We start from the raw sequence: 27215 nt of genomic DNA on the forward strand, positions 1-27215 counted from the left end.
ATATCAAAGGAAGTAATAATATTCCCATTTTACAAATGGGAAGTGGAGATACAGCACTTAAATCATTTGTAGATGCTCACAAAGAAAGCTTACATTAGGAGAAAATTATCCTAATCTTTAAACCTTTAAAACACAAGTCCAAATCTTTAAGCATTAGACTAACACCACCTTCAGTTATGAATAACTACTAATAAAATTCTTGTGTCAAAGGATTTCTTTTTCTTTATTGTATCTGGAAGAGAAGCTCTTGATTAAACTAAATGCATGTCTCGTCTTCATAGAGTTTTGTTGAAAATTTCTTATACAAGTCAGAGAGTAGTAATGGAGTGGTAGCAGATGTTTGATTTTGGCAACATGACTTGAAGAAAGCAGATTTGCTCTGTAAGAAAGTGCTACTTTTATAGTCACTTTGATCATGTATTAATCGTGAGTCTCAATATACCCTACAGAAGTGGTAGATGAGCTTTTTTTTTCTTTTTTCTTACTAATGAAGTACATGTCCTTACTGCACACACATGATCTCTCACAACATGGAAATCTTTCTCCTGAAATATGATACCAGTTAATGGCGTCCATTACAGAGGATGCAGTTTAAATATATAACCAGGAAGCTGCAGCTGAAGCTCTCAGCTTCTGTGGTGTTTGACCACCTACCAGGTTCTTGATGCAATCTGAACTGAGCTCCCGTGGCAAAATGTAAAGTTAGTCACAGTTGGTCTAGTATCTGGCCAAAAATAGTTTGGAGGGTTTTCTTCAGCTAAACATTTTTCTGTAAAAAGAAAAATATATCTGTGTTAATTACAAATTTCCTCATATGACATCTTCCATTTCTTGTCCTCAGGTGTTCTGCAGCACACAGATGTCTTCAAACGAAATGCTTGGATGTTATCTATAGAGTGGTGGTAAGGCAGGGGTGCACAACTGGGGACAAAATATACTGCTGCTGCTGAAGGAAAAGCACTGAATGAGCACACTGCATCCACTTTCATTCCACCAGCCTCACCCTCCTCTCTCCCAAGGGAAGGGGAATCTCTGTCTGGAAAATGAATGGGAAAAGCTGGGTGATACACAAGAGCTAGAAGGAAATTTATAAATTTTGATTAAGGACAACAGTTGGCAGAAGCACAAACAAACAGGATTGAGGAGTGGGCATGAGGGGCCTTGGAGGTCCAGAATATCTCTGGCTGTATATCACACTTCTTTATCACCAAACTACCAAAGCAACTGGCAGAAACTGTCCCATCCAGACGGCAAAACACTGACAGAAGCAATCTGGACAAATAGCAAATCTATATTTGTTTCAAAAGAGATATCTTGAGGATGGTTCTCTGAGATGAGTGGAACAATGAGGCTTAAAGGGACAATTCCAAATCTGATATAGCCATACCATTTGGAAATGCATTATTATTTTGACACAGAATATACTTATTTTTGGACAAGCAAACGAAATCTGTTGTGTAACAAAGCTGAAAACTACTTACCCACTGGATCAACTTCCACGGTCTGAAGTTTATATTCCCCTGGTATGGAATTATTATTACTTATGAGCTTCTGTCGGATCTCTTCTTCTTCTAAATTGATGTTGTTGGTAGAATTATAAACCAGAAGAGCCAAAACCTCAAAACTGCGGGGAAAATTATCCAAATATTTGAGTCAGAACAGAAGAGCCCAAAGGTGGGGAAGTAAAAATATCTGACGGACTCTGGTTTTCTCAGTATGTAACAGCGTCACCAAGACAATGTTGTTCATTATCTGTAAATCATTATTTTTCTATGTACACAAATAGAATTTATGGTTGGGAAATGCAATCCTCCAGTTACCATTAAAAGAGCTAAGAAATATTTTCAGAAGATTTAGATTACTGTAAAATATATTAAAAGATAAAAGCAAAACATATTCTCTATTGTGAGTGTCCAATGCCCAGTTATAAATGGCTCCTAATTAAATTCAAAAAATTAGGTTGCTTAGGAACTTAAAAGCTGATTCTTCCCAGTTCAGAAAACTTGTCAGGATGGGACAAGTCATCCTCTGGAGGGCCTATCTCTCTACTGTCTACAGAAGAAGGCTGGAAGACTAACAAAGAATAGATGCCTAACATTTAGATGCCCAAATTTTGATGGCGTGAAAAACACCCTAACACACTTCTGAAACTTTTAGTTCTAATTAGGAAAGTCTAGTTACTCAGATGACTAATTCAAGGTTGAGCAGTAATAGCTGTTTTGTACTGTAGCCCACTGCTACTTTCTTGGGCATAAGAAGTAGTTCAAAGTGCCCAAGTCTCTTTCCTGTGAAAGAAATAAAACAGTCTCCACCCTTGTCCAAAAACATAGTTTCTCTGGAAGGGAAATAATGAACAAGAAAAGCAGTTCTAGCAGGACACAGGAAAGAAGCTGAGAGTGGAAGGCTGAAAAATTTCCTCTGGGGACACAGAAAACACATGTTGGAGAACAGAATATGTCGGTACCCAAGAGCATTGCTTGGCTCTGGCTAGTAGGAGATGACGCCACTGAACCATGGAACATTGGATATCCATGGGAGCAAAAATGTGGAAAAAAGGAAAAAGCAAGCCTTCTTCAGGCTGTCTTCATCTTAGCCTGTGGATGCCCAGCAGCCTGAATAAAGACAGACCTTCCTGGTGTACGAGCAGTTCCTGGCAGCTTGGGAAGTGTCAGTACTGCCAGCACACATGCAGTGAGCAGGACACACACCAAACAAAGCCGCTTTCAGTGGGGACCCCCCAGTGTAAGGAAGCAGCAGTGAGCTAAAGGGTCTGGTGGTCTGCTTGAAGAAGGATAGGAGACAAAATCTTCAGGGGTGCTGTATGGGCGTGGGCTGGTAGGGATTTCAGGAGCCCCCTCCTAGGGAGACTGGTGCTTCATTTCTGAAAATCTTCCGGAGAACCACCCCCAAGATGACAGCCCAGAGTTGCGTTTTCTGGAGGTGCCTAGTGTGGTACAATATAAAACTACAGCTTTTCGTACAGATGTTGCTGTTAGATGATGTATTTAATCCTCTTTCTGTCAGATACAGTGTTGAAAAGTGCATACCTCCAACCAGTAATTCTGAAGTATTCTTACTAGTGAAACAGCATTAAAAGAACTGATATTAGAAAACAAGCTCTCAGTCTAGGGAAAAACAAACAAAAAAACAAACAAACAAAAAAAACAAGCTTCATAAAGTCATAAATCATAAATGTGAACTAAATACTCCACACATTTCACTGTTGCAGATGTGACCCATAAGTAAAGAAATGTACATGTCATTGTTTGGTAGTTTTGTTTTCTTTTGAGCATCAGTACCCTTTTCTTCTTTCTTGTCATATCTGTTGTTTGACTTTTAACTTGTTGCTGAAGGAGAAGATAAAAATGTGACTATAAGTTACCTGCTGTCTTGGCTTGGGTTTTTCCCTAGGGATGTATTTTAGCAGAGAATTTCCAGCTATCCCTGGCCAGGTTGCTCCTGACCTGCTCCCAGATACATGAAGTTCCTTCTGACATTTCTTTGGTCTCAGTGGAGTGGTTAACACACAGCAATAGCAATAGCAGGGTGCATGTGCATTAGCAGGCTTTTGCTGTATACCTCAGATATATTAAAAGGCTCCAGTTTATTATAACATTTATTTTTAGCAGAAGCATGGAAATTGCCTAGAGATTTGCCAGCACTTTCAGCCCTCCAGTACTTCAGCCCCAGAGTCTCCTGGCACTTAATCATCTTTCCTAAAAGATTCTGGCTTCAGTCATGTATTCCCTTTACTTCAGAAGAGGAAAACTTAATATACTGATGCCACTCCCTACCTCAGCACTTTGGCTGCAAAGCAGAAGTCATAAGTGAGCAGTCACTGCTACTATGATGCTGCTTATTGCAGTACTCATAGCAAACTAAAATGATATTTAGTACCCGTAACTGCTCAGAGGGAGAAAGGCAACAAAACAGAAGGGATAATGATAGATGAGGTAGAACTGGTTACCCTTATCTTGAAGAATTATAGGGATAATGATAGATGAGGTAGGACTGGTTACAGTTATCTTGAACAATTACAGGGAAAAGCATTGATTATGAAGAACTCATAAAAATAATCCGTTAAACCATTCTGGTTTTTTTTTGTTTTGTTTTGTTTTTGAGAATCTTGTAGAGCACAAGTCAAGTATACAGTGTAATAAGAACCTGTTCCATATTATGATGAAAGCAATTTCTATAAACTTTTCAGAATGACTCATGCTAGCTTCCCAAAGTAAATAAATACCTTTTAACTTGACAGCTGACGCAATATGGAGCTGAGCACTTCCTTCCACTTTTGTCACACTCAGATCCCCGAAAGAAAACATTTTAATGGTGAAGAACAAAATCCTCAATTTGTGAAACAAGCCCACGCTTAAATAAATGGTAATATAGGCAACAGTGGCATGCTGAGCTTCTGCCACGGGATTTTATATAGCCAACCTTACATCCCATATTGTGTGCCATATGAAAGCAGATGGATTCTCACAGCAGCAATCAATTACAAATTACATCACCCACAGTAACTTGTACTGCCAGTATTGCTGCTGTCGATATAAAAAAAAATAGACTGCTGTGTGGGTAAACAAAATGGGGTACTCATTTACGCCTCTCTTCTCTTTGAGTGAAATGGTGACAGCTGGAGCAAGGAAAGCCAGGAAGACCAGTGTCTATCTCGCTTTGCCTTGGCCCACTGAGCTACGCTGGCTTGGAGAGAGGAGGCTGCTGTTGCTGCACCCAGACTGGGGGCACGGGGGATGGTGGGGATGCCTGCACTGCCGTGGCGCCTGCCACAAAGGCAGCTTTCTTCTCGGGCAGTGTGACTCAGAGCTATTCCAGGACAGTGTGCCTACACATGGGCTGAGCTCTCGCTGCTACACAGTGCAAGGAGCTTGGAGAAAGGATTAGCAACGAACCAGGCCAGCTGCACAGCACAGACTCATACCTGCAGATACCTGGCTGATAATTAGCAGTGCATGTTTCTGCTCTCATTTTAGTTGTGCTAGATGGGCTGAACTAATTGCACTGGTCAAATTGTTCAAGCAAATCGCTACTAATTTGTTTCACCATTAATGTTATTTGATTTAAAGTACAAAAAGAATAATTTTTAAAGCACCTAAATTCTCAGGGACTCTGAATTACCACTGAAAGTGGAAATTTGCCTAATGACCCAGGCTTATTTAAAAAAAAAATAAGTCAGTATTATATTCTTTACAAATCTTGCTGTTATTTTGGCTTTGAAGATAAGCAGAGATGGGTGGGTATAATTCAAGATCATCAGCACAGGTAGGCCTACACAGCTGGTCACTTGTAAACACTGCTGACTTCTGTACATTAACTGGACAGCCAGAAAAACAGCCGACTCTTGCATAAGTTACTCAGTGAGGACGTAAAACAAACAGCAGAGATGTTAGATAATATGCAGAATGAGACAGAAAGAAATACGAAAAGTCTGCTACTGAAATCCATAATGGAATCTGGAAAAGCATTCCTGTCAGGAATATTGGGCTCAGTTCTGGCAACAAAATAACCTACAGCACAAATATAGAGAAGTTAAAAGCATTCTGCAAAAGCATCTGTGTTGTGGAAAATTTTTTACTTGACATGATATCATGTTCAGAATAGAGAGTGAAAAAAAAATACTGGGCATAAGAGACACATTCAAAACAATGCCAAGGATGAAGATGTTTGTTTCTCAGAAGTCAATGCTATAGAAAAGATATAAAATATGAGACCTTAGGACAGAAAATAAAAAATTACAGCTATTTTGGGGACTATTAAGACTAAAGGTATCTTAAGCTTTCCTTTTAACTAATTGCAGCAGAGCACTGCTGCAAGCAGCATGATCACAGGAGTCTCTGCTCCTGTCCCTGTGACTCTGGGCCATGCTTCTCCTCAAAGAACTGGTACAGGAATACTAACAACTACAGCTTTTCAACAGAAAGCATTTAAAATATGTGAAGATTTGGTATGAAGACTGTACTTTATAAGGGAAGGTAGCAGGAAGGCAAAGAGAAGGCTGGAATCCCTCATGGTTCAACAGCTGGTCACAGCACAAGAAAGTTTTTGGTTATGTTCCAAAATAACAAAGGAAACCCCTTTCCCCCTAGAAAAATGCAATCCATTACTTTCTTAAAAATGGCATCTGACAACGTCAGGCCAATACTAAACCCAGTTAAAGTCAGTGGAAAGACAAGAGAAGTCAGTGGAAACTGGATCAAGATAAGGCAGCTTCAGCAGAAGTCTAAGGAGAAATCATTCTTCAGTCACTCAGGTTGAATTCTAGAACTCCTCTGTCTATGACAAAGGCTTTCTTTACATGTCACTGATACAAGATGCCAACAGGGAACTATGGAGAAACCTGCCCGTTCATTTGGTAACACTGAAGTTAAAGTCAGGGGTAGAAGAGGTGGGACAGTTCCAAGTTGATCCTAAAACCTCACCAGTAGAAACCAAGAGGACTTTTAAAAATAGGAATAGAAATCACAGATGTGTTCATTTATAATAAGAGTAGCATTATTTTGTTATAATGAATAATCTGAAGTGGCAACAAAGAATGCTAAAGCCTAACACTTTGTCCATTTAACTTTACTCGATAAAAATACTTCAGACTAGAACACCAAATTTATGCTGCTCTGATGTTGCTAACTCTTGTCTAAAACTATTACACAATCTAATTAGCTTAAGTTTTATCCAAGTGCATTGAACTTTCCATTAAGCAACATGGCAGCTGAGAACACAGCACGCCGAGCCTGAATCTGCCTTACTGACCCTGGTGGCAAAACTCCCACAGACTTCAAAAAGGAGGACTATGTGTACCTCAGATTTCCTGCTTTCCTCTTTATTTTCATTTCTAAGAGAATAGATTTCTTTTTAAGTTTAGTGAGTGGTCTTTAAACTGATTGCTAACACTGTGATTTTTAATTTGGATGAATTGTTTAACAGTAGTAACATTAGTGTTGTTTCACACAAAGGAAACAGCTAAACATGGGAAATAGGCCAAAATTATGACAATTGAATAGTGGAAGCTGCGGAAAGCATAACCTTATTTGTATATTAAGAGGAGTAAAGATTATAAATGAAATGGGGCTTCAGTTCTCAAAACTGTTTGCAAAATAAAAGAAGGAGAAGCAGGGGAGCTGAGCTGCTTAATAAAGACCGATTCTCCTACTGAGGCAGCCCAATTATTAGTCATCTGACAACACCCAGGATCAGTAGGACCCTTCTGAGAAAAGCAGCAGCAGTCACAGAAGGATATGACAGACAGCACTGCAGTGTCATAAAAGTGTCAATTAATGAAATAAACAAACACATTTATAATTTATCTACATAAAGAACACAAATTGGTCTCACTTTCAAAGGTTTGTGCTAAATCATGAGGGACGAACAAACAGGAACGTATATATCCTACTCAGATCTACTTCCTACATTATTTTGAAGAGGTGACCTCTCATTAAGAGACAGAAACAGTATGACCAGAGGAAGAAAATAAACACAAACACAAATTAAAGTATAGCTGTGACAAAATTCTGTCTATTAATATAGTTAATGATCTACCAAAATATTAACTTGAGATGCTGATATCACCCCGTGATCTTATGGTGTTAAAGATGACGATAATAGTGTGCACTTTTGGACTTGGCACTCTGTTTATCTCTCATCACCATGTACATTAATGCATACTAAGCACACTGTACTTTGGATTTCTGCAGCACATAACTCAGCAATGAAAGAATAACAATCCATTTCCATATTTTTATTTTGTTTTGGTCTTCTCTAGAATGCAGCACAGTTTAAAATTTCATTTGGAAAACACCTATTTTTACCATGCCAAAAAAAAAAAAAAAAAAAAAGGCTTCCTACCTCCCACTTTCAACTTCTGAAACTTCAACTTCAATTTCTCCTCTGAATCATTCTCTCTAATGACTTCCTCTTTTACTTGCAAGAAGACTAGGTGTGGTTACTGATAACAGAATTTCCTTGACATGACAGCAGTGTAGCAAATAAGGGTTGAAGCAGAGTAAAATTGAAAGAAAACTTGGGGAAAATTTTTGTGGAGTTGTTTTCTTAAATTGTTGTATTGAATGCTAATCCAGAAGGTAAGGCACAAAGATGAGATCTGAATGACAAGAATTTGAATTAATGTAAAGAGAGGGAAAACTTCTCTAAGAGCAATTTAAAGAATTGTGTTACTACCCTAGAAAGATGACGACTGTGATCTTGTGCAAAATTCAGAGAAGATGAGAGAGAAGGTTTGGTGAATTAATCTAATATGATTACTGCTGTAAAAGATAAAAAAATAAGTTAAGGCTATGATGCTTAGGGGTTATGTTTGAAGTTTTGACTGTGGAGTGAAATTCTGTTCAGATGAATATGATGGAAAATGGACTAAGATATGAAGGGGAAAATGAAGGGAAATAGTGGAATGTCTAAAACTGTGAGAGATTTATTCTTGACTATGCATAACAGAGAAATAAGAAAAACATTGCACAACTAGTCATAGAAATAATTTATAGGAATATTTAATAAAAACTGTTTGAAACCACACTGTGAGCAAGTTATATGAAAGAACTCAGCCATAGCATTTCAGTGGATCATCTGACTAGTAAGAAAGAAACATTTCCATTAGGGATTAAAAACTTCCAACTTGCAATTGGCTAACTTTTTATACCCCAAAATGTTGCTCTGGCATGTTGTAGGATTTCCTTAGGATCTTACCCAGGACAAACCCAAGGAAGTGGAAAACTTAACAAAGCATCATGAAAGCAATGACCTGGTGGAAGTAGAAAAAAGAGTTCACTTGAATTGAATTGCTAGTTTGGGCAGAATCTTAACTTTTCTACTTTTCTCTCTCTCTCTCTCTCTTTTTTTTTATTTTCCAATAAAATATGCACAGCACAATGATCATGATTATTTGTAGAACAGTACTATCTTGTGTGGCATGATTAGCATTTATACTAAATTATTCAGAATGATGACAAAGCACCATCTGGCCTTGACACAAATTGCAGTAGAGCCCATAAGAAGACTAGTATTTGACTTTCTCATTAGCCCAGGCCTTCCCTGAAAAAATTTATGACATATTAAGAACACATAACTCCATTGCCTCTGAAACTACATATGGTGAATGAAGTAGGTAGGAATGGGATTACTCTTATGTTACATATGTACAAGAAACATACATGGTCAGACATGGAACTGACATACTTTGTGTGTTTTAATGTGCTACATATCTCTCTCTTCACCACCTTTTTTAATACACCAGGAAGAAGAAATAAAATCCACAGGATGGAGCAATGGAAGTGTGACACGAGAGGAGATCACATATGCTGTCTGGGGGAGATCAGATGCTGACAAACTGGGCTGCTAGTCTCGTACAAGACTCAGAAATAAGAATGGGAAAAATTTTCCATTCCCCAGCAGCCTTGGATTGTTAGTAAGACCTAAAGCATGGTCTGAACTTCAAAGGTTTTGCTGGCGTAACTGTATCATTTGGAAATATGAAAAAAAATCACAGCCACATCACTACACCCTACTGTAAATGTAGCTCAAGCAGCAAAATAGCCCTTTCAGAGACTGGGTTTACACTATACCAGCTAAATGTTTTTTGCCAATAAAAGCTGTCTTTCTGGTTTCGGTATGTGGGAAGGAGATAGTACCATTCACAAATCCTTTAATGTCTAGGTAAACTCTGTAGAAAACTGGAAGAATTGGTTACTTCCTCATGGTAAACTGGGAATCCTGGTCTATCTCTGAAATTAAAAACTCAAGTGGCAAACCTCAAGAGTGAGCAGTTGAAGTCCTTGCCTGCAGGACTTTTGCCTACGCCGCAAACAGATATGTCCTATACCCACTTGTTACCCCTCCCTCACAAGACTAATTATGTTTTGGTTTCCTCTCTTTAATTTGGTGCTAAGAGTCACTCCCTGCCCATCTGTCCCTCAGTAGTCTGCTGCTTTCAAAGAAATCCCCTGAGGCTCAATTTTCAGGGGGTGTGACCCATCTTTCTGTGGCTGCCTTTGAGACTGTCCCAATGCTAGTGCCTCCAAGTCCAGCAGAAGTCAGGAAATGAGAGCATATGGTAAATAGTTTAACTCACAGTAGTTTGGCTTTCAATTCTAGCATGATTTTTCAGTGTTTTGCATCTAGTAAGATGTCTATTAACTCAAAAGGCTCTGGTTCAAGAGAATAAATGCAGTGCCAGTGTACCAGAGCCTGCTGCTGAAGAAAGCTGAGTGTGACATAACACACATACGTATATTCGGTTTTGTGGCAGATGAAACCTGAGCTCTGAAAAATGATCTGTTAAGGTTCAAAGACGCTCAGTAGGTTTAAACCAAACCAAACATGATAACCAGTATGAGGCTTGTGAGCACACCCGGAGCACTCAGCTTCCCAGCAGTCATATACTTAGACTAGCAACATGTAATAATAGGCAATAAAACCATAACACTTGTAATACCAGCTGTTGACTCTATCAATAAACGTTCTTTAAAGATGTTACCTTTTGTTACCGATGTTTCTTTTTTCTCTTACTCCCTCTTTTACGGAGCCAGGTTGGATGCTATGAAGGACATAAACATTAATTAGGGTGGGTTAATTCTCAGAAAGAAATGTGGTATAAACATCTTCCTCCTTCATTTACCTGATATTGACCACATACACAGTGTAATTCCAGTTCTGGAAAGTATGGTTTAGCTGAAAAACAGGAAAACATTGATCACAGGAATGGTATGATGTTAATAGGGGCTCTTTGTTGTTTAAAACAGAGTTAGAACTTCACCTCTCTTCCCCTTGAGAAATTCCCTTCAATTTTTCAAAGCAAAGTGAACATGCTCCCATGACAGTGAGGTGATTGTTATATTGGATATACAATTGGTAGTGAAAGATTTATTAGGTTTGTTGTTGTTGTGTGTTTTTTTTATTATTTTTTTTTCTGAGACAAGGAAATCTCTGCAAGGTCATTACAGTGAATAGGTGAGTGTGCAGGATGTGGAACTTTTCCTTTTCTTCCTCTACATCATCTTATATTGTCAGAAAAAAAAATGGATTAGAAAACAAATCCTGACAAAAATTCAGGGTCAATTTTCACCTAAAAGTCTACACCCTTTGATGACCTTTATTTCAGACTTTTCTACTACTTATTCAGAGTTGGCAATGGCTGCTCAGATTTCCCCTCTGGAGAAACTTTTTCATGCTCTGCCAGGGCCATGTGACACCTTTTGAGAATCTTTGGCTCCGGCATCTACATACTTTGCTTGAATACAGCTGCTAAGAGAACATCCTTAGCTGGTGTAAATGACTGCTTTTCTGGTTTGTAGGAAACTATAAATGGTTTCTCTTCCTTAGCTTCTGAAAGCTGGAAGCCTGCAGGTTTATTATAGACAAATAAAGAATAAATGCCATATATTTTTGACATCACATTTCTATGTGAATTGTTGGTAGAAAGACAACTTGCAAACTGTGTGAGTGCCATTATGTGAACTGTCAAAACAGAACAGAGAATATCTCTATTCATATGGAAGAAATTCTCAGAGGTAGGCACTTCAACAGTCCTCTAGAAGGCCCAGGAAGGAGCTTACATCTACTAAAATGGACTAAAAACTATGGCTACTAGAAACTGCAACAACTGACCTATAGGAGAAGATTTCTAAAGCAGAAGATATTTCGCTAAATTGGAAAAGTGTATTGCCTCACACAAATGAACATGGCCTGTTTATTGTTATATCTATCACAGTATAACTTCAAAACCACATTAGTATTTGGGGATAAAATTTTGCTCTGTGTAGTGATGTAGGAACTTAGGCATCTATGTCATTCAGTGGACAATTTCAATTTCCCCCTACTTTTCCAAAATCTCAGCTAATATCTACAATTCTTAAGATGCCTGGCTGGTATAGCGGAGACATTTCAAAACTCTATCCATAGTGACTAAATGCTCAAATTAGACCCTAATTAATTACTCCACAATGTAAGAAAGAAAACAACTTACCCATGTTGCAACCATATCATGCACTTTTGATTCCGAGTTGGAGTTCAAACAAAAGACAGTTATAGATATCCTGTAGAATAGTCCACCTGTCCATTAAAAACAGCATAATAATTTTACAAAGCTGAGCAAATTTGCCTTTTTAATAACGTGAGACTTTAATTCCATGAAGAATCTAAAGATTGGGCTGAACCCCTGATGCACAGACACCTCAAGCTCTTGATATGTGAGTCTGGAGTGAACAAGCCCTGCAGGCTTGGGTCCATTCTCACTAGTCCTATCAACAAGAATTCACTCCTTCTCTGTATTTTTAGAAACACTTGAAATGTGACAGGGAAATTCAGAAATAACATATTTAAGTAGTATTCTGCATATATCTTTAGTGGAGTATGCAAAAGCAAGATCATGAAAGTGTCATGAATTTAAAACAATCAAAATTACTGAAGTCTGTAACATGGATAAATCATAGGCACAGTCATATTGTTATAATCCAGAAACAACCGTTGTAGATTTGACTTAAAACTTTGTGACAGCAGATAAAGCTCATGAATTAAAAGTCACAAGATCATTGAGAACAGAATTATGAGGGAGAAGCCCTATCCAATTTATGTTTTCACAGCCTATCCTTTGCTCTCAGGTCTGGGATAGTAGAAAAAATAAAAAATAAACTGTTAGCTTTATAAAACTGGCGGCTGAACAAACCATCTTTCAATCTCAAAATGTGTAACACTTGGCATGGAGAAGTTTTGTATTAAGTAAAATTGTTTTGAAATGGGACTAGGTAAATATAAATTCTCTTTAAGCTCATGAGCTGGTAGACAACATTTTTGTCACAAGATTTCACATCTAATAAATACCAAATCTTCTCATAGTTATGCTCTCTGTTAACCACTTTCACCTTTCATAGGGTAAAATTTTTTCATTACACTACTAAAAATTCTGTCCAATCTTGATGGAGAAAATGTCCCAGGATGCATGTGGGGGTGTAAGAACTTCTGCATCAATTCAGTCACAGGTATGCACACGTGGTATTATTTGGTTCAGGGCTGTTACCAAATGAAGTTGTGGATCTTGATCACAGAACACATGTATTTACATAAACCTCATGTAACTATTACAGAGACACTACATTGAACAGAACAGGACATGAAAACAATTATACAGAAATCTCTTTCTGTCTCTTGACTGGAAAGAAAATGCTCTTTCTAAGTCTAGATCAAAACAAAACAAAACAAAACAAAAGAAAAAACAAACAAAAAAAAACCAACCCTTTTGTTCTAGTTTTACACATGTGGAGCAAATTTAATCATTTTACAACTTTGTAGATAAGCATTTTACAAGAGTTTATAATAAAATTATCTGAGGAATCTTAGTATTTTCTGATTTAATTGAGCATATTGGTTACTATCCTATTCACAAGCTAGCTTGGGTATTTTTTCTCTTCATTATGGAATTGATCACAGTCTCACTGAGATAAGTATAAAAATTCTTTTTCAATAAAGTAGTAAGTAATCAGTTTCTTGCAGGAAGATGCTTAACCTGTTACCTTCTTCAGTAAGCTATGATTAAATTTTAAATATGAGTAGTATGAATTTGATTTTTGATTGATCGTCTTTTTTCCCTCCCTTAAATCAGCAAACACACATATTTGTTGTGCAGTTTAATATAAAAATGCCATTTGTTTTTTATTATTACTGTTATAGTTTCATTTTTTTTTAAAAAGCAAAGAAATTAAGTCTTCGGAAGTAGAGAAGTGGACTTTGGGCAAATTGAAAACACAATTAAGATGTAGATTTATATGTATATATCTCTGTATATACATATATTCAATTTTATATGTATAATGTACTCTTATATGTGCTGCACAGATACACATATGTAGAAGTTGTGCATTATATATATTCTCATAAATTCATATATGCTCATATATATAATTATAGTTTCATTTATATAATTATATATATGGAAAAAATCACCTTAATGTAGAAATATGCAAAATACTTTTAAAATCAAACTTAGAATCTACAAAGAATAGTCAATAGCTTTAAGATCTCCACCAGATGGTGACCCAAAGCATGTTTAAATGAGGCAAAAAAAGAACAAGAACAAAGAACTAATCTACGCTCTCAGGAGACTGCAGTCACAGATAGTGAAAACTAAAAATGATTTCTCACTCCAAATTAAACAGTGGAAATCCCATCTCAAAATGCTGAATGAAAAAGAAATATTTTTATGGGCAGAAAATTGTTTAAAAGTAGCCAAAGATAATTTGAAAAAAAGAGGAAAAAAGAAGCTGGAAAAACAATTCTCCCCACACCCAAATATAAAAATATAATAATCAATGAAATATCATGATTATTCTTTTAAATTCTGTTAGCCAAATTATCCAAGAGTTTATTTTGTAAAATCTTTCCTTTTGGAAAATAAATCCTCAGAAATATATGAATACCATAAGTGAAAAACATTCATAAAATCTCAAATAATGAAATGGTATAAAAATGCATAAAATACATAGCAACTCAATCTACTATTTTCACAGTCTCGTGAGAGTTTTACAGGACAGGAGAAATTACATGTTAATGACATGTTTTATCACTAAGATGTTACAAATTCCCTTCTACTGTAATTAAATTACTATTCTAAAATATTTTCATACTCTAAATGGATCTATATCTAAAGAATAAAATTTAGCTATTTCTATGTTTAGTCTACCAACTGAATAACTAATAGATAAGATGATCTAATTTTTTTTTTTTCTCTACATCTAACTTAATGACTTGACATACTGTAGTTGACCTCAGGTTGACATAGGCAGCCCAGTTCAGTGGAGTTTAAACAAGATAATAAGACTGTGGGATTGCCAGTAAGTTGATTCAGTGGTGGGTAAGGGGTGGTATTTTGGCTTCTCCCGGTTGAAAAATTGGCCAAGGAATCAATATGTGCCAAACCTGATGATTGATGGTACATTACAGGAGAAACTGGCATTTGAGAATGCATGTAAGAGTGATGGATTACTGCTCCAGGTGTCATTAGAGTATGCTTCAGGATGGTCTCTTTTTGCTGAATAATAATTCCACTATATGAAGAGGACAAAAGCATTGTATCATTCATTATTGCAGTTCTTGATAATGCCAGAAGAGAAGAGAAATTTGCAAAGTGTCCATAATCAATATTTTCAAAATCCAAGACGTGAGTACTACCAATATTCGGAGAAGACATTCTTCCTCTGTACATGCTAAAGGATCCATATACTTCCTTTTCTGAATCCTGATCTGAAAGCCTTGATTTGTTAGTTGATGTCTGAACAGCAGAATTCCTTTTTTCTTTATTATCACCAGCGATTTCTTGTTCTGCTGTCCACAGAGAGTATCCAATACCATCTCCTTGATTTTCAAGGAAGTTTTGTCCTAAGAAAGTTAGTTGACTTGGTGTTACTGGTGTTATTGGTAAGCTTAGCTCTGCTACATCCCATCCAGGGATCAGGCTTGGAGAAATTGTATCAAGCTGGTTCTGAAAACTTTGTGGGAGTGGAGGTGTGGAGTAGCTGTTAGGAGGTACACTGAGTTTGAATTTTGATTCTGAATGAAAAGTGTGCCTCAATTCCAAAGACAGTGCTGTTGTAAGGAAGTCAGAACTCGCTGAATCATTAGTTTTGAAAAAAATAGCTGCATCCATTTGAACTTCACTTCTTGCATTATCAATAGTATTTGATACTACATCACTCTTCAAAATGTTTTGAGACTGCAATGATCCATGTGTTGTACTGTTTATGAAACTGTTAACTGGTGTATTTACCAAGGAAGCAGTCTGGCTATCCCTTGAACCTGAAGGCTGGATTCCTGGATGCGTTGGAAGGACAGAAACAAGTTGCTGTCTGTTATTTAGGAAGGTCATATTGGTTCTATCACTTACTATGTCAGTTCCAACTTGCATGTTTAAACTATCATAGACCACTAATTTTTTTGTAGAGTTTGCAAGTGCCTTGTCAAAGGGACTTATCTGTACAGAGTGTTGACTCAAAGGTGCTTTAAGGGAAGAGAAAGGAAAAGCAAAGTAAAAGTCATCATTGGAAGATATGGTTAGGTTTGCAAAGTTCATTTTTGACTGCATCTGTGATATTGTCTTCTCATTACTTTCTGAAATTCTCTTTGAAAGGCCCAGAACAAATAAACTAAATATCTGTCTGTCCAAAGTTGATGCATGGCTGGAGAAGTTAATTTCTTCAGCTCCATGATCTAATAATCTAATTGTAAAAGTTTCCTCAGAGATACTGTCGGGCTTAGTAGGTGAACTAATGGATGGCAATTTCTCTGTTGGGGAAGAAAGCAGTTTATTAAATGAGAGCCACTGATTTTCTGGTGGCTCCCCAGAAAATGCTTGAGACACTTCTTTCAAGTGATAGGAAACACTCCAGAAATTGGCTGTTAAAGAAGGGGATATGTCTACATATTTTGTCAGAAAATCCAAGTAACCTGGTTCCCAGGAGTTGCCAACTGTGTTGATATTCTCTGTCTCTAATATGGAAAAATCTGAATCTTCATTTTGATTATTATTATGAAATGCATCTAAATTGCTCTCCAGTGCTCCATTTCTGAGGGTCTCACTTATCTTCTTTTGAAAATATACTGAATGTTTTAAATAATGAGGCCAGTAATCACTATTAGACATAAATATGCTGTCAGTTTCCGAATACATACCAGTCATTGATTGTCGATAAAGAGGCAGTGTTGTTTCAACATGATTAAATGCTGAGTTTGTCCTGCTTATTCCTACCAGAAGTGCTGACACTAGTTGTTTTCTACTGGATCCTGTGATTGAATTTGTCAGTTTTATGTTGGGCATAATTTTTGTGTATGTTTTTTTCATGTTGTGAAAAAACTCTGTTGGGTTTGCATGTGGAGCCTCCACAGAGTTTAAATTTGTAATACCTCCTGAGTAATGTTCGTTAATGTACATAGATTTTCTAAACTGAAATTCACTGCTTGCTGCTAACATGGAAACAGGTTTCCTATTAGTGTTGTCTTCTATCATTTCTGGGTAAACACTGTGAGGTGAAAAATCTAGCAAGTCTAGTCTACTTTTTTGGAATGACAGTTTCTCCCTTAAAGGTGATATAGATAAGCTAGAAAGAGAATGAAATCTCTCTTCTTGAAAGTCAGAGGTGATATGATGGTGAAATATAGTCTCACTCCACCAACTCTCAGGCTCCAAGACTTCATTTAGATGTATGAAATTGGACATGCCATTGCTGGAAGATGGAATCCACAGGGCTTCTTTTCTGTCTTCATAAGCAGTGCTTCTGCTAACAGCAGAGTGGAATGGTGACTCCAAGTCAGCATAACCTAGCCCATCTGCTAGAGTCCATGTTGCCTCTGCAGTAAGACTTCTGTTTTGAAGAAAAGGAACTACTGCATTCACAGAAGGATCTGTAACAGCACCTGCTGCGTCATAAGTGCCATGAAATGAAATTCTAGAATCATTCAGAACATTTTCATTTGGTAACTGATGCATCACAGTGTTATCTAGGTTGATTTTTTCTGAAAAAGCAGGCAAGGTACCATTGCTGGTCTCCTCATAGGCAGCCGATGTTGACACAATTGGACGAAATATGCTGTACCTGTTCTTTCTCTCTGGATTCTCACCTGCTGAGTTTTTACTGAAACGGAGAGGTCTTTGTTTTACTGGCCAAATAATAGGGGTAGAGATAATTCCTATGGTTTTGATCCCTTCTATCTTAGACTCTTGCTGCCTTTGTGGTCGTGAATGGGAGGAATCAGGTGAATTTCTCTTCATTCTGAAGATAACTGTAGCAGGAAGTCTGAATTCCTGCAGGTCTGTGTGTAGTAAGCCATATAGTTAATGGATTAAAGAAAATACATGCAACCTAACTGTCTGTTCTTGGCTGTCTGCTCTGGGTCTAGAAAATGACTTACCATCAGTGGAAGATTATGCCACTTAGCTGAGAGAAAGTTTTACTTGCTTCTACTATAATCGAATTTAGACTACTTTTCTTAGTCTTCCTGCTTTCTCTTGGCAGTTTCAAAGTTAAAGAAAGTACTTAGTTGTCCATTTTTTATTTGCACTAACATTAACAGGGGTTCAGTCCTACTGTATCTCCAAAAATCAAAGTTAACTGCTCATAGTGAACATGGAGTGAATGGCTCCACAAAAAGAAAAAGCACAATTTGGAAATAAGTTTCAAGATTTTCTTCTTTCTTCTGCTTAGATCCAAATAGGATGAATTCAGATAAATTCTTTCACATTGCCTACTATACTGTCTGACTGCCAAATATACAAGAGGTGATTTGCCAAGAGAAAAAAGCACTCCAAGAATGTAAAATCCTACAGTAACAATTGATGCATTTGGAAAACAAAACCAAAAACACCAACACCACCCCAAAAGAACAACCAACCAACAAAACAACCCAACAGCTACTAATTTACTTCTTGGGAGCACACAAAATCTTTAGCAAAAAGATCTTTTAGCCTCAGATGAAAATTGCAGAAAACTATTTCTGTAACATTATTAATGTTTAAAAACTATCTTTAAAAATAATAATAAATATTTTAGTAGTTGCTCACAAAATGATACTTAGTCTCCAGGAGACAGTGATATCAGATTTGAGAAAACCTTAAAAGAAATCCCTGTTTTTTTTTTTTTTTCCTGTGCTAATAATAGGCTCATTTACTACCTTATTTTTTCCCTTAATCTTTCTAAATGAAAAGTAAATGATATCTGATACTGTCAACATTTTCCCTAGTAGAGTCTGATCCAGCTCTTCTTGAAGTCAGTGGAAAGATTCCTGTTGACTCAGTGGAAGTGGCTTTGCTCCATAGGAATGATTCCACTTGGCTTCCCTGTGTTACCAGTGAGGAACAGACAATCCCAGCATACCAGCACCCTTGCAGCAGAAGCGGTTGCTACACAATGCCTGATAATCTGCAGTGTTAAAACATTTCAAAAGCATGCTTCTTTTCAGTCCCTTTTTAAAAACAGCTCTGCCTTCCCTTGTTCTTTGCATGGGTAAGTACAATGGGTGACACAAAGATAGTCCCTTTCATATGGGAACCAGGTAAACATGATACAAAATAAACACTGAGTTTGGTTCTGTTCTCATTTACACCATTCTTACAAGGGCAAGTCCAGTGAAGATACTCCTGATTGATTTCATTGTAAATGAGATCAGAACCAAGGCATGACCCTTTACATTATACTATGAAAAACACATCTTAAAAACCAATAAATTTGTTCTAGAGACAGTACAAGGAATAATGTAACACAGGATTTCTTACCATTGTTTGGCTTATCGGTTCTATTAGTATCAGGCATGTTAGTGGTGACAGTGGGTGGTGTAGGAGTAGTAGCATTTACAGTAGCTGGTAATAAAGATGAGAAAGAGGTGAACTTGAATGAAATATGAATGTTAATGAGGTAAGACAAAATGGGAACAACTCATGACAACGTAAAATGAAACCATCTACACACAGTGCCATATATGTTAAACATTGTTTTCTGTTCAAAGTGACGAATGGACACGAACTGAAGTCCCAGTCCTGCAATCTTCACTTTCACTGACTTCAGTGGGAGGTTTGCCAGTGGAAGGATTGCAAGATCAGTCCTGTACTGCTTTCATAAATTCAAAATCCTCTTATGAGAGCTTCAGATCCAAACAGCTGTGCAAAGACCAGAAAACAGATCTTACAAGTTCTAAGATTCATGCACTTAGAAAGAATAATTGTCCCTGCTCAGGGGATGAGGATGACAAAGAAATGTGAAACTGAAACACCCATTTAAGGTTTTCATTAACTCAATTGAACTCTATATAATGAAAAGAATTGAAATCAGACTTGGAATTATTGGAGTGGAATACATATTTTGAAAGCTTCATGTAGGATCTTAGCTGTACTCTTCCCACTGACACTAACAGGAGTCATCCCACACAACATTGGAAAATGTTTCCCAGGAGAACTAGCTAGAACGTTTCTCATAGTCAGAGTGAGAAGCCAAAACTTCAAATTCCCCTCACTGAAGACTGGGAGGGTACACACTCGAGAGGAACAAAGCACTTCAAAATCACACCACTGAATTTTCAAATAGTTTGGAAAATAATTTATCTAGTAAGTCCCAGGAATGTAAATCCTGTCACTGACAGCTTTCTTCTTTTCCTGAAAACTCTTTTTACAATGTGAAGATTTGTGCAATATATAATCTCACAGTGTAACACATCTTTTGCAGATTTTGACCAAGAATCAACCTGGAAAGGTTAAGCAATCGTATTTTAACTATGAAATTGAATTTTTGATTTTTTGTTAGGTTGCTGTATTTAACATTTTGAGTCTAAAATTCATAAACTCAGGCCTCAGTTTAGGGAATGGGTTTATGTTCAAGTTTCAGTGAAATAAGAAAATTGAGAAAAGAGAAGGAAGAGTTGGATGTTGCAGTAAACAGGAGTTCTAACAGGGAAAGGGAGAACAGAAAGTCACACCCTGTTATATAAAAAAGGTGTTCTTACAAATAACTTCAGGGCTATATTTTCTGAGAAAAAAGTTTTAAGGCTTCTTGCTGATTGTGTCTTCCAGCCAACACTGTTAAAAAAGGTATCTTCCAATGAATGAAAATATTTGCTAGGCACAATGAAGAAAACAGCTCTGACATAATGATGACATAATGATGGCAACCACAAATATTGTTACTGGTGCTGTTGCACAACACACAACAAACAAACAAACTAAAAAGGAATCCAAAGTGGACTCTCAGCTTAAAATAAGTCTGCAGTGCTGAAAGAAATACAGACGTCTTTTTATGATTTACATTATGTTGATGATGATGATGAAGGTGAAGAAGATGATGATGATGAACAGCACAAATCTGATGCACCACTTTCAAAGTAACTAACACAAAGCCAGTGACACTTGACCAAACACTCTTTGGAGAAGGAAACAGTATTACCCTGGTGAAAAGTACTCAAAAAGTTTGTTGAAAATATGATGATCTCAGAATTTAAGGAAGGCAAGCTTGAAAGAGAACATCTTTTATTAGAAGCAGTATGTACTTCAAATTTGTTTGTCTGAAAGTGTGTCTATTTCTACAGCCCTATTAGGTGATTTAATGTTAGATACTCTTTCTCCTTTCACACCATGCCGTTTTAACATAAGAAATCTCTCTGAGTTCTTCCAAGAGAATAGACAAACATCTTTATACAACGGCTGTATTACCTCTTCCCATAGAAAAAGAGTAATACTGAATAATTTTTTGGTAAGGTATTTGGGTATCAGTATTTAGAACATATTATGCTTTGTGAGTTTGATGGCTGAATATTGCTGTTTGAAATCTGATTTTAAACAGAACTGGCATTTCACTTTCTCTATGGAGACTTCCATATGCTCCAAGACCTTAAACCAAATCTACCATGGGAACAACTGGGAGAAGTACACTGGAGACTATCACAGATGTCTTACTGGCTTCTCAAGCAGAGTGCATTTCTCTTTTTATCTTTAAACTAAATCTGATTTACTTGCAAATGTTGGGTTAGAAGGAGATCCAAGACTTCCTCTCCCTTTTATATTTTATTCTATGCTTCCTCTATCTTCCATCACACAGCTTGAAAAGGGTTACAGAGCATGATATATTTTTGATGCAGCTGCTGCTGTGATTAAAGTTTTAACATGTCACCTCACTAGCAGGTCTGTGTTCATGAATATATTGTGGAAATGGGCTGATGTTGCTCATGTTCATTTTTATAGAACTTCAGCCACTAAGCAGAGTGGAAAGAATGAACTATCCTTGTATGTGCAATGATTCACAAGGCATGGAAATCTTTAGGGTTCAGCTCCTCCTTGCATTCCACTGAGCTGACCTTTCAAAAGACCTGATGAATTTTTATATGTGGTGATTTTGACACTATTTATCTATCACTAGGTGCTGCAACAAAGTCTTTTATTAACTAATAGCTGCTGGATTTTGCAGTCCAATGTTAACTTTTCACCTGCTAATCTCAAAGTATTTAGCCTCAAAATAGCCTACTGGAAAAATATGAATAATAATAAGTTGTTTTATTTACATATGTTTATTTCTTGTTTACAGATGTACCTATTTCTTATCCTGGTTAATATTTTACTGTCAAAATGTGCAGGATGAAAAGAGGTGAAGAGAGAACTGAAAGCAGTCTATTAATGCAGTTTTGATATAATAGAGATTATTTGGAAAATATATTATCAAGGGGACGATCACATTTTTTCCACATATTGTATGTACATGACATCCACACATTTGATGAGTCTAAGGTGTTCCTCTCCTTTCTATTCTTATTGCAATTCAGACTTTCATTAAAAAAATAAATAAAAACATGAAAAGAAAAAAATAGAAAATAAGAAAGAAGTGGAATAAAATAAAATATCAAGATAAATAAAGATTTAACAAAGATGAAACTGTGAAAATGACCTGAGCTTCTTACCTTGGCAAAGGCTTCCTAGGTTTGCACAACTTGTTGGTTCAATTGTAGAAGAAGGAATTAGGTATGAGCCTTTAGAAAAAAGAAAGTCAAATAATTAGACAGGTTTGTCTACTGGGCATAAAACCAACATGTCTCAAAATATATCTTGCAGTGACACAGTCTTCTTCCTATTTTCTCTCAATGATAAAACTAATAATACCATTTGCCTTCTTACGTATTTTCATTTCCTGTTGCTGCTGAGGGATCCACAAAAACAAACCCTGCCTTACATGGTACAGTCACTTACATATCCTCCCCTGGCTTTCTTATACTCTCCCCAGCTGTAGCTAAATAACAGCCCATTAAATGAATGCAGCTTGTGTGTACTCTGAAATGGCTCTGTGTGGAGGGGTTGGTATGGCTGTAGAATTTATGGCATCTTCACGAGCAACAGCATGCGCCTTGGAGAAGCAACCACAGTGTGCTGTTGCAGTACAGGTTACCCACCATACAGTTCTGAGTAATCTGCCTGTGGCAGACTCCAGCCAGATAAAAGGTGATTAAACTTGCTCCTGTGCCCAGGGCGTGGGTGTGATTAATATTCTGGTATGCATGATTTATAAGCAGATAATGTTGTAAATCTGTATCTCTGCTGAATTATTCACTACTACACGCATGTACTTTGATGATCTCGAGACAAAAATGGGGAATGTAAGAGTGGGTACAGAAAATGAACTGGTTAAACTGCATTAATTACACTTTGTGTATCCCAGCAGATCAGCTGCAGCTGCAGCTGCTTTTGCACGTTATGTTGAAAATAATAGGGCCATACAGCAGGGCATAATCTGAACCTACTGGGAGTGTTGTCTGTTTGACTTTCGTTTTACCACTTCAGAATCATATTGACTCAGTGAGGTTCTCTCATGAAACACCATATCCTTCCATAAAATTACAGAGCCATCACCCACCAGCTTGTAAAGATAGCTATGAAAATATTTCCTGTGATGGAGGAACAGATGAAGCATGGGGCTTCAATACAGAAGTCCTGACATGCCACGGATACTATTACATGTATTGCCAAAAAAAATACAGGAAAGAATTTAAAACGTGATTCTCTACAAATACTAAAGTTAAGTTATTTTGTGGGGGTTTTGTTTGTTTGTTTTGTTTTGCTTTTGTTTGTTTGATTGTTTGAAATGGATTAAGAGATACAGGCAAATTGACTTCCTTTATAGACTTCCTATTAACTTCAGGAAGCAAGTTCTAAGTTCCCTACCTTCTGCATGAGACTTTTTTCCAAAATATATTTGCTTCTGTTAAACAGCCAACATCCAAACCTGCTGTGAATAACCTCCTCCCGATGCTATATCAGGGAAAGATCACCTGAAAGATGGCAGAAAATCTGCAGACTTTAGACGACACCTGTCAGAATACTGTACCCTTTAAAGAGGAATATTTTCAGTGAATATGTTAAATTACCTTTTTTGATTTTTAATCAGGTTGAATTCTAGCCAGACTAGACTTTCCCTCAGTGCTAAATAAGTACAATGATCCAGCTATGAACAGACACTTGGCACAAGCTCCCTTATTAAGCTCAGAGGCATGGTCAGTAATAGGAACAGCAGACATGGCCCTGCATTACGGACACTTTGTGTGATGTATCTCACCTACTTTAAATGTCTAAAACTCAGACATCCATATCTGTTTATCATGCTACATTTTCTTTATAGTCAGTGGAGAGAAACAGGCACTCCTGCAGTATAAAACTTCTGACTTAACTGAGACATCTTCTCTAATGTGAAATGAACTGACAACCTGAACAGCCTTTTTCAATCCATTATTCATAAACAGCACTGAGTGTAATTAGCTCAGCCTTAAACAACTATCTTTCAGCTGCCTAAGCAGACAGATCCTACTCCAAGTTAAATTTGACTGCAAAATTAAGAATTTTGATTTGGGAAGGAAGGACCCAAATGAAGTACACAATACAGTAATTGCAGGCACAAGCAGACATACAGCCAAGATAACCTTAAATTGAGTGGGTCATATTCTGCTATATGTGCAGCCTTTGCAGGCTCCAAAATCAGTACAGTATTTGTATTTGACTAAATACTCCTCGGTTTGTCTGCACTGAGCTCTGCACTGATTCTATTACACTGTTCTCACTACTTAAACTACTTCTTTTAAAGTTAGTCTGGATTAGGCTGTGTATATATACCTTTAAATGCAAGCCCTGCGAAGGTACAGCAATGAAAAAAGAATTCCGTCAAGTCTTCCAGAAACACCCCACCATGATTGCACAGCTGTGAAAACATTAGTCTAAGGAATAAACTAGGAGAAGGTAAAATTATGAAAAGATTATCTGGAACAATTTGTTGGTGTTTTTATCCTCAGGAAACCCACTTGTAAAAGCTTTGTCTGAAAAATAATGAAAATAATATCCTCTGAAAAATTTAAAGAGTGTTCAGGCACAAATAATTTGAGAGGTTTTTGTTTGTTTGTTTGTTTGTTTTTTTGTTACAAGCAGATTCCTGGGAAAACATCATTGGAGCTGAGTGAAAACCTCTTTTTTGCATAAATCCTTCCACTGCAGCTAAATGAAGTCTAATCAGTTAATCTCACCACTGTCAGTGGTTTATTCATGGTTGATAGTCTGACTCATCAACTCTCATGTTAAAGGCTCGTTTTACAATGAAGGCTTTTATTCAAGAAGATGAAGGCAAAAAAATTCTAACAATACCATCTCTGGGATTAGTAACAATTTCTGAATCTGCTTTGCACCCCACATGTTTTTTTTTAGGACATTCGCTGGTCCAGAGAAGCCTGTATCATATTGGGTAATTTAACATCTTTGAAAAAAGGAAAGTGGTTAGTAAGTTTTCTCACATGCTTAGTTACAGGAAGTAACAATGCTTATATAGAGATACACTTGAAGCAGCATGTATGGAAAGCTGGGCCTATGTTCTTGCTAATGTTAGAATGCTGACACATGTTTTCTAAAATAATCTGCCGTAAGGAAACCACTGAAAAAAATGACTTCCCAAAGGATAAAGCTGTGATGTGGAATGCAAATAACTGTATTACTTCTGTGAGTACTGTTATGATATTACACTAATATCACAGGACAGTACAGTGTTTAATAGAAAGAGGGACAAGATCCATACTCCAGTCAAAATCAGATAAGACTGCAATGTTTACAGGCATCTTGGTAGGTAGTTTAGTCAAAGTCTTGTGGTCATCTTCTTGGTATAATGGTTTAAGAAGAGTAAGATTTTCTGGGAAACTACTTTCTCTCAGATTTTTCTATTTGTATGGATGGAAAAACAACTTTTGAGTTTGGATCAACTTTATCAGTTATGATCAATGTTTATGTTAGCATCTTTGTTGTGCTGGTAGGCACCTAGAGGTATGCTGAGAGCTGTCCCACTAAGTCTACCTCACATTTTGGTTTCAGTAAACTAAGCAAGTAAAATGTGATGTTAGCCACCTTAATCCCTCATGAGCTACTAGATAGAGAAACCGGAATGTCTTAATGATGCCAGGTTCTGTTTTAAACTACAGATTCCCAGAATGCTGACAGGTACTGCTGTCAGGAGACACATTGACACAAGTTATGTTTAAACTAGTAAGTAGAAAGGTGGAGAGGACAACAGTAGATCTGAAGAGACGTTATATAGTTCAAAGAGAACCAATATTTGTAACTGTTGACTATTTTTTTTTGTTAGTTTGTTTAACAAATGTGTATTTGATGCAATAGGGTGTCTCAGACACCATGGGCATGGAGTTCCATAGCATTACAGTTTCACTAGCATCATATATGTGCATGTATAAGCTACTACTGACCATGGCTCCAATTTTCCCCTATGCATTTTAAAATTATCCAAATATGTTTAAAGCTTTCACTAATTAAAACATTTGCTTGCTTATTTTAAAAAGTAAAATACTGTTCCAAACTGACAAGGATTTTTCAGTTTTAAATTTTCTTTTTCTGGAAAAAAAAAGTTCCAGGAGAAAATCATCAAGCAGCTGTAATATCATATAAATATAGAAAAATTACACCTGGACATTTATAAGAATAAAGTGCCTGAGCCATGGAATGAGGATAGGTCAGACAACATATTAAAATTTATCTCCCAGTGTAACCTACAGGAAGAAAAACCTTCAATAACTACCAATTGAAAGAAAGGTTGACAAGATGTTATCAGCACGATAAGAACCAATGATTTTGATATAAATCTCTTTCTTTCCATCTGTCTCCTTTAATTTATCTTTTCTTGTCCTTTTCTATCTTGTATGCATTACCAGTTTGCCTCTGCTTTTACTGGCTGTCTGCACATGCAGAAAAATGCTAACAGGTGCTTCTTCTAGCTAATGAAAGCACCAAAGTGCAGGTACAAAAACATTTACTAAGCGGTTAGTTAACACGTATTTTTTTCTCTCTAGAGACCATGGTAGTCTAACTTGAGGGTAGCAGGTACTTTCCTTCAACTGTCATTTCATGTCAGTAGAATTTCAGGAAACAAACCACTGGGAAAGAACTCTGATCTGTAGATTATTTCAAGCAGCAACTCAAAATACTTAGGAGACTTTTTCTTTTCCCTTATAGAATCAACTTTATGCCCTTTCAAAGACTCTGTGTATGGTAAGAATTGAGCTAAACTCAAAGAAATGCAAGATCTACCTGTTTTTCTTTCACAATAACTTTTTTTTTTTTTCCTTGCTGTGGTAAGATATTTTCAGCACAATGCAGAAGTGTGGGGGGAAAATAAGCAAAAAAGAATTGGCAAGGCATACTC

The 27215-nt window shown here is 36.8% G+C and overlaps 1 protein-coding gene across 19 annotated transcripts in view; it reads right to left on the reverse strand.

Annotated features, from left to right (window-relative positions):
- The window catches only part of ADGRG6 (adhesion G protein-coupled receptor G6), a 121204-nt gene that overhangs the window by 33172 nt on the left and 60817 nt on the right, over window positions 1-27215 (reverse strand). For 6 of the 19 annotated variants that reach the window (XM_080588055.1, XM_080588066.1, XM_080588069.1 and 3 more), the window contains 3 exons: window positions 22441-22509; window positions 19280-19363; window positions 12083-17820 (listed from right to left, as the gene is read on the reverse strand). In XM_080588055.1, coding sequence (XP_080444181.1) covers window positions 14756-17820; window positions 19280-19363; window positions 22441-22509 — 3218 coding nt within the window. In that variant the 3' untranslated portion in view covers window positions 12083-14755. The other 13 variants (XM_080588072.1, XM_080588058.1, XM_080588059.1 and 10 more) reach the window with 7 other exon arrangements.

The sequence above is a fragment of the Anser brachyrhynchus genome (assembly GCF_964034855.1).
Source record: "Anser brachyrhynchus genome assembly, chromosome: 3".
NCBI classification, from domain to species: Eukaryota; Metazoa; Chordata; class Aves; order Anseriformes; family Anatidae; genus Anser; species Anser brachyrhynchus.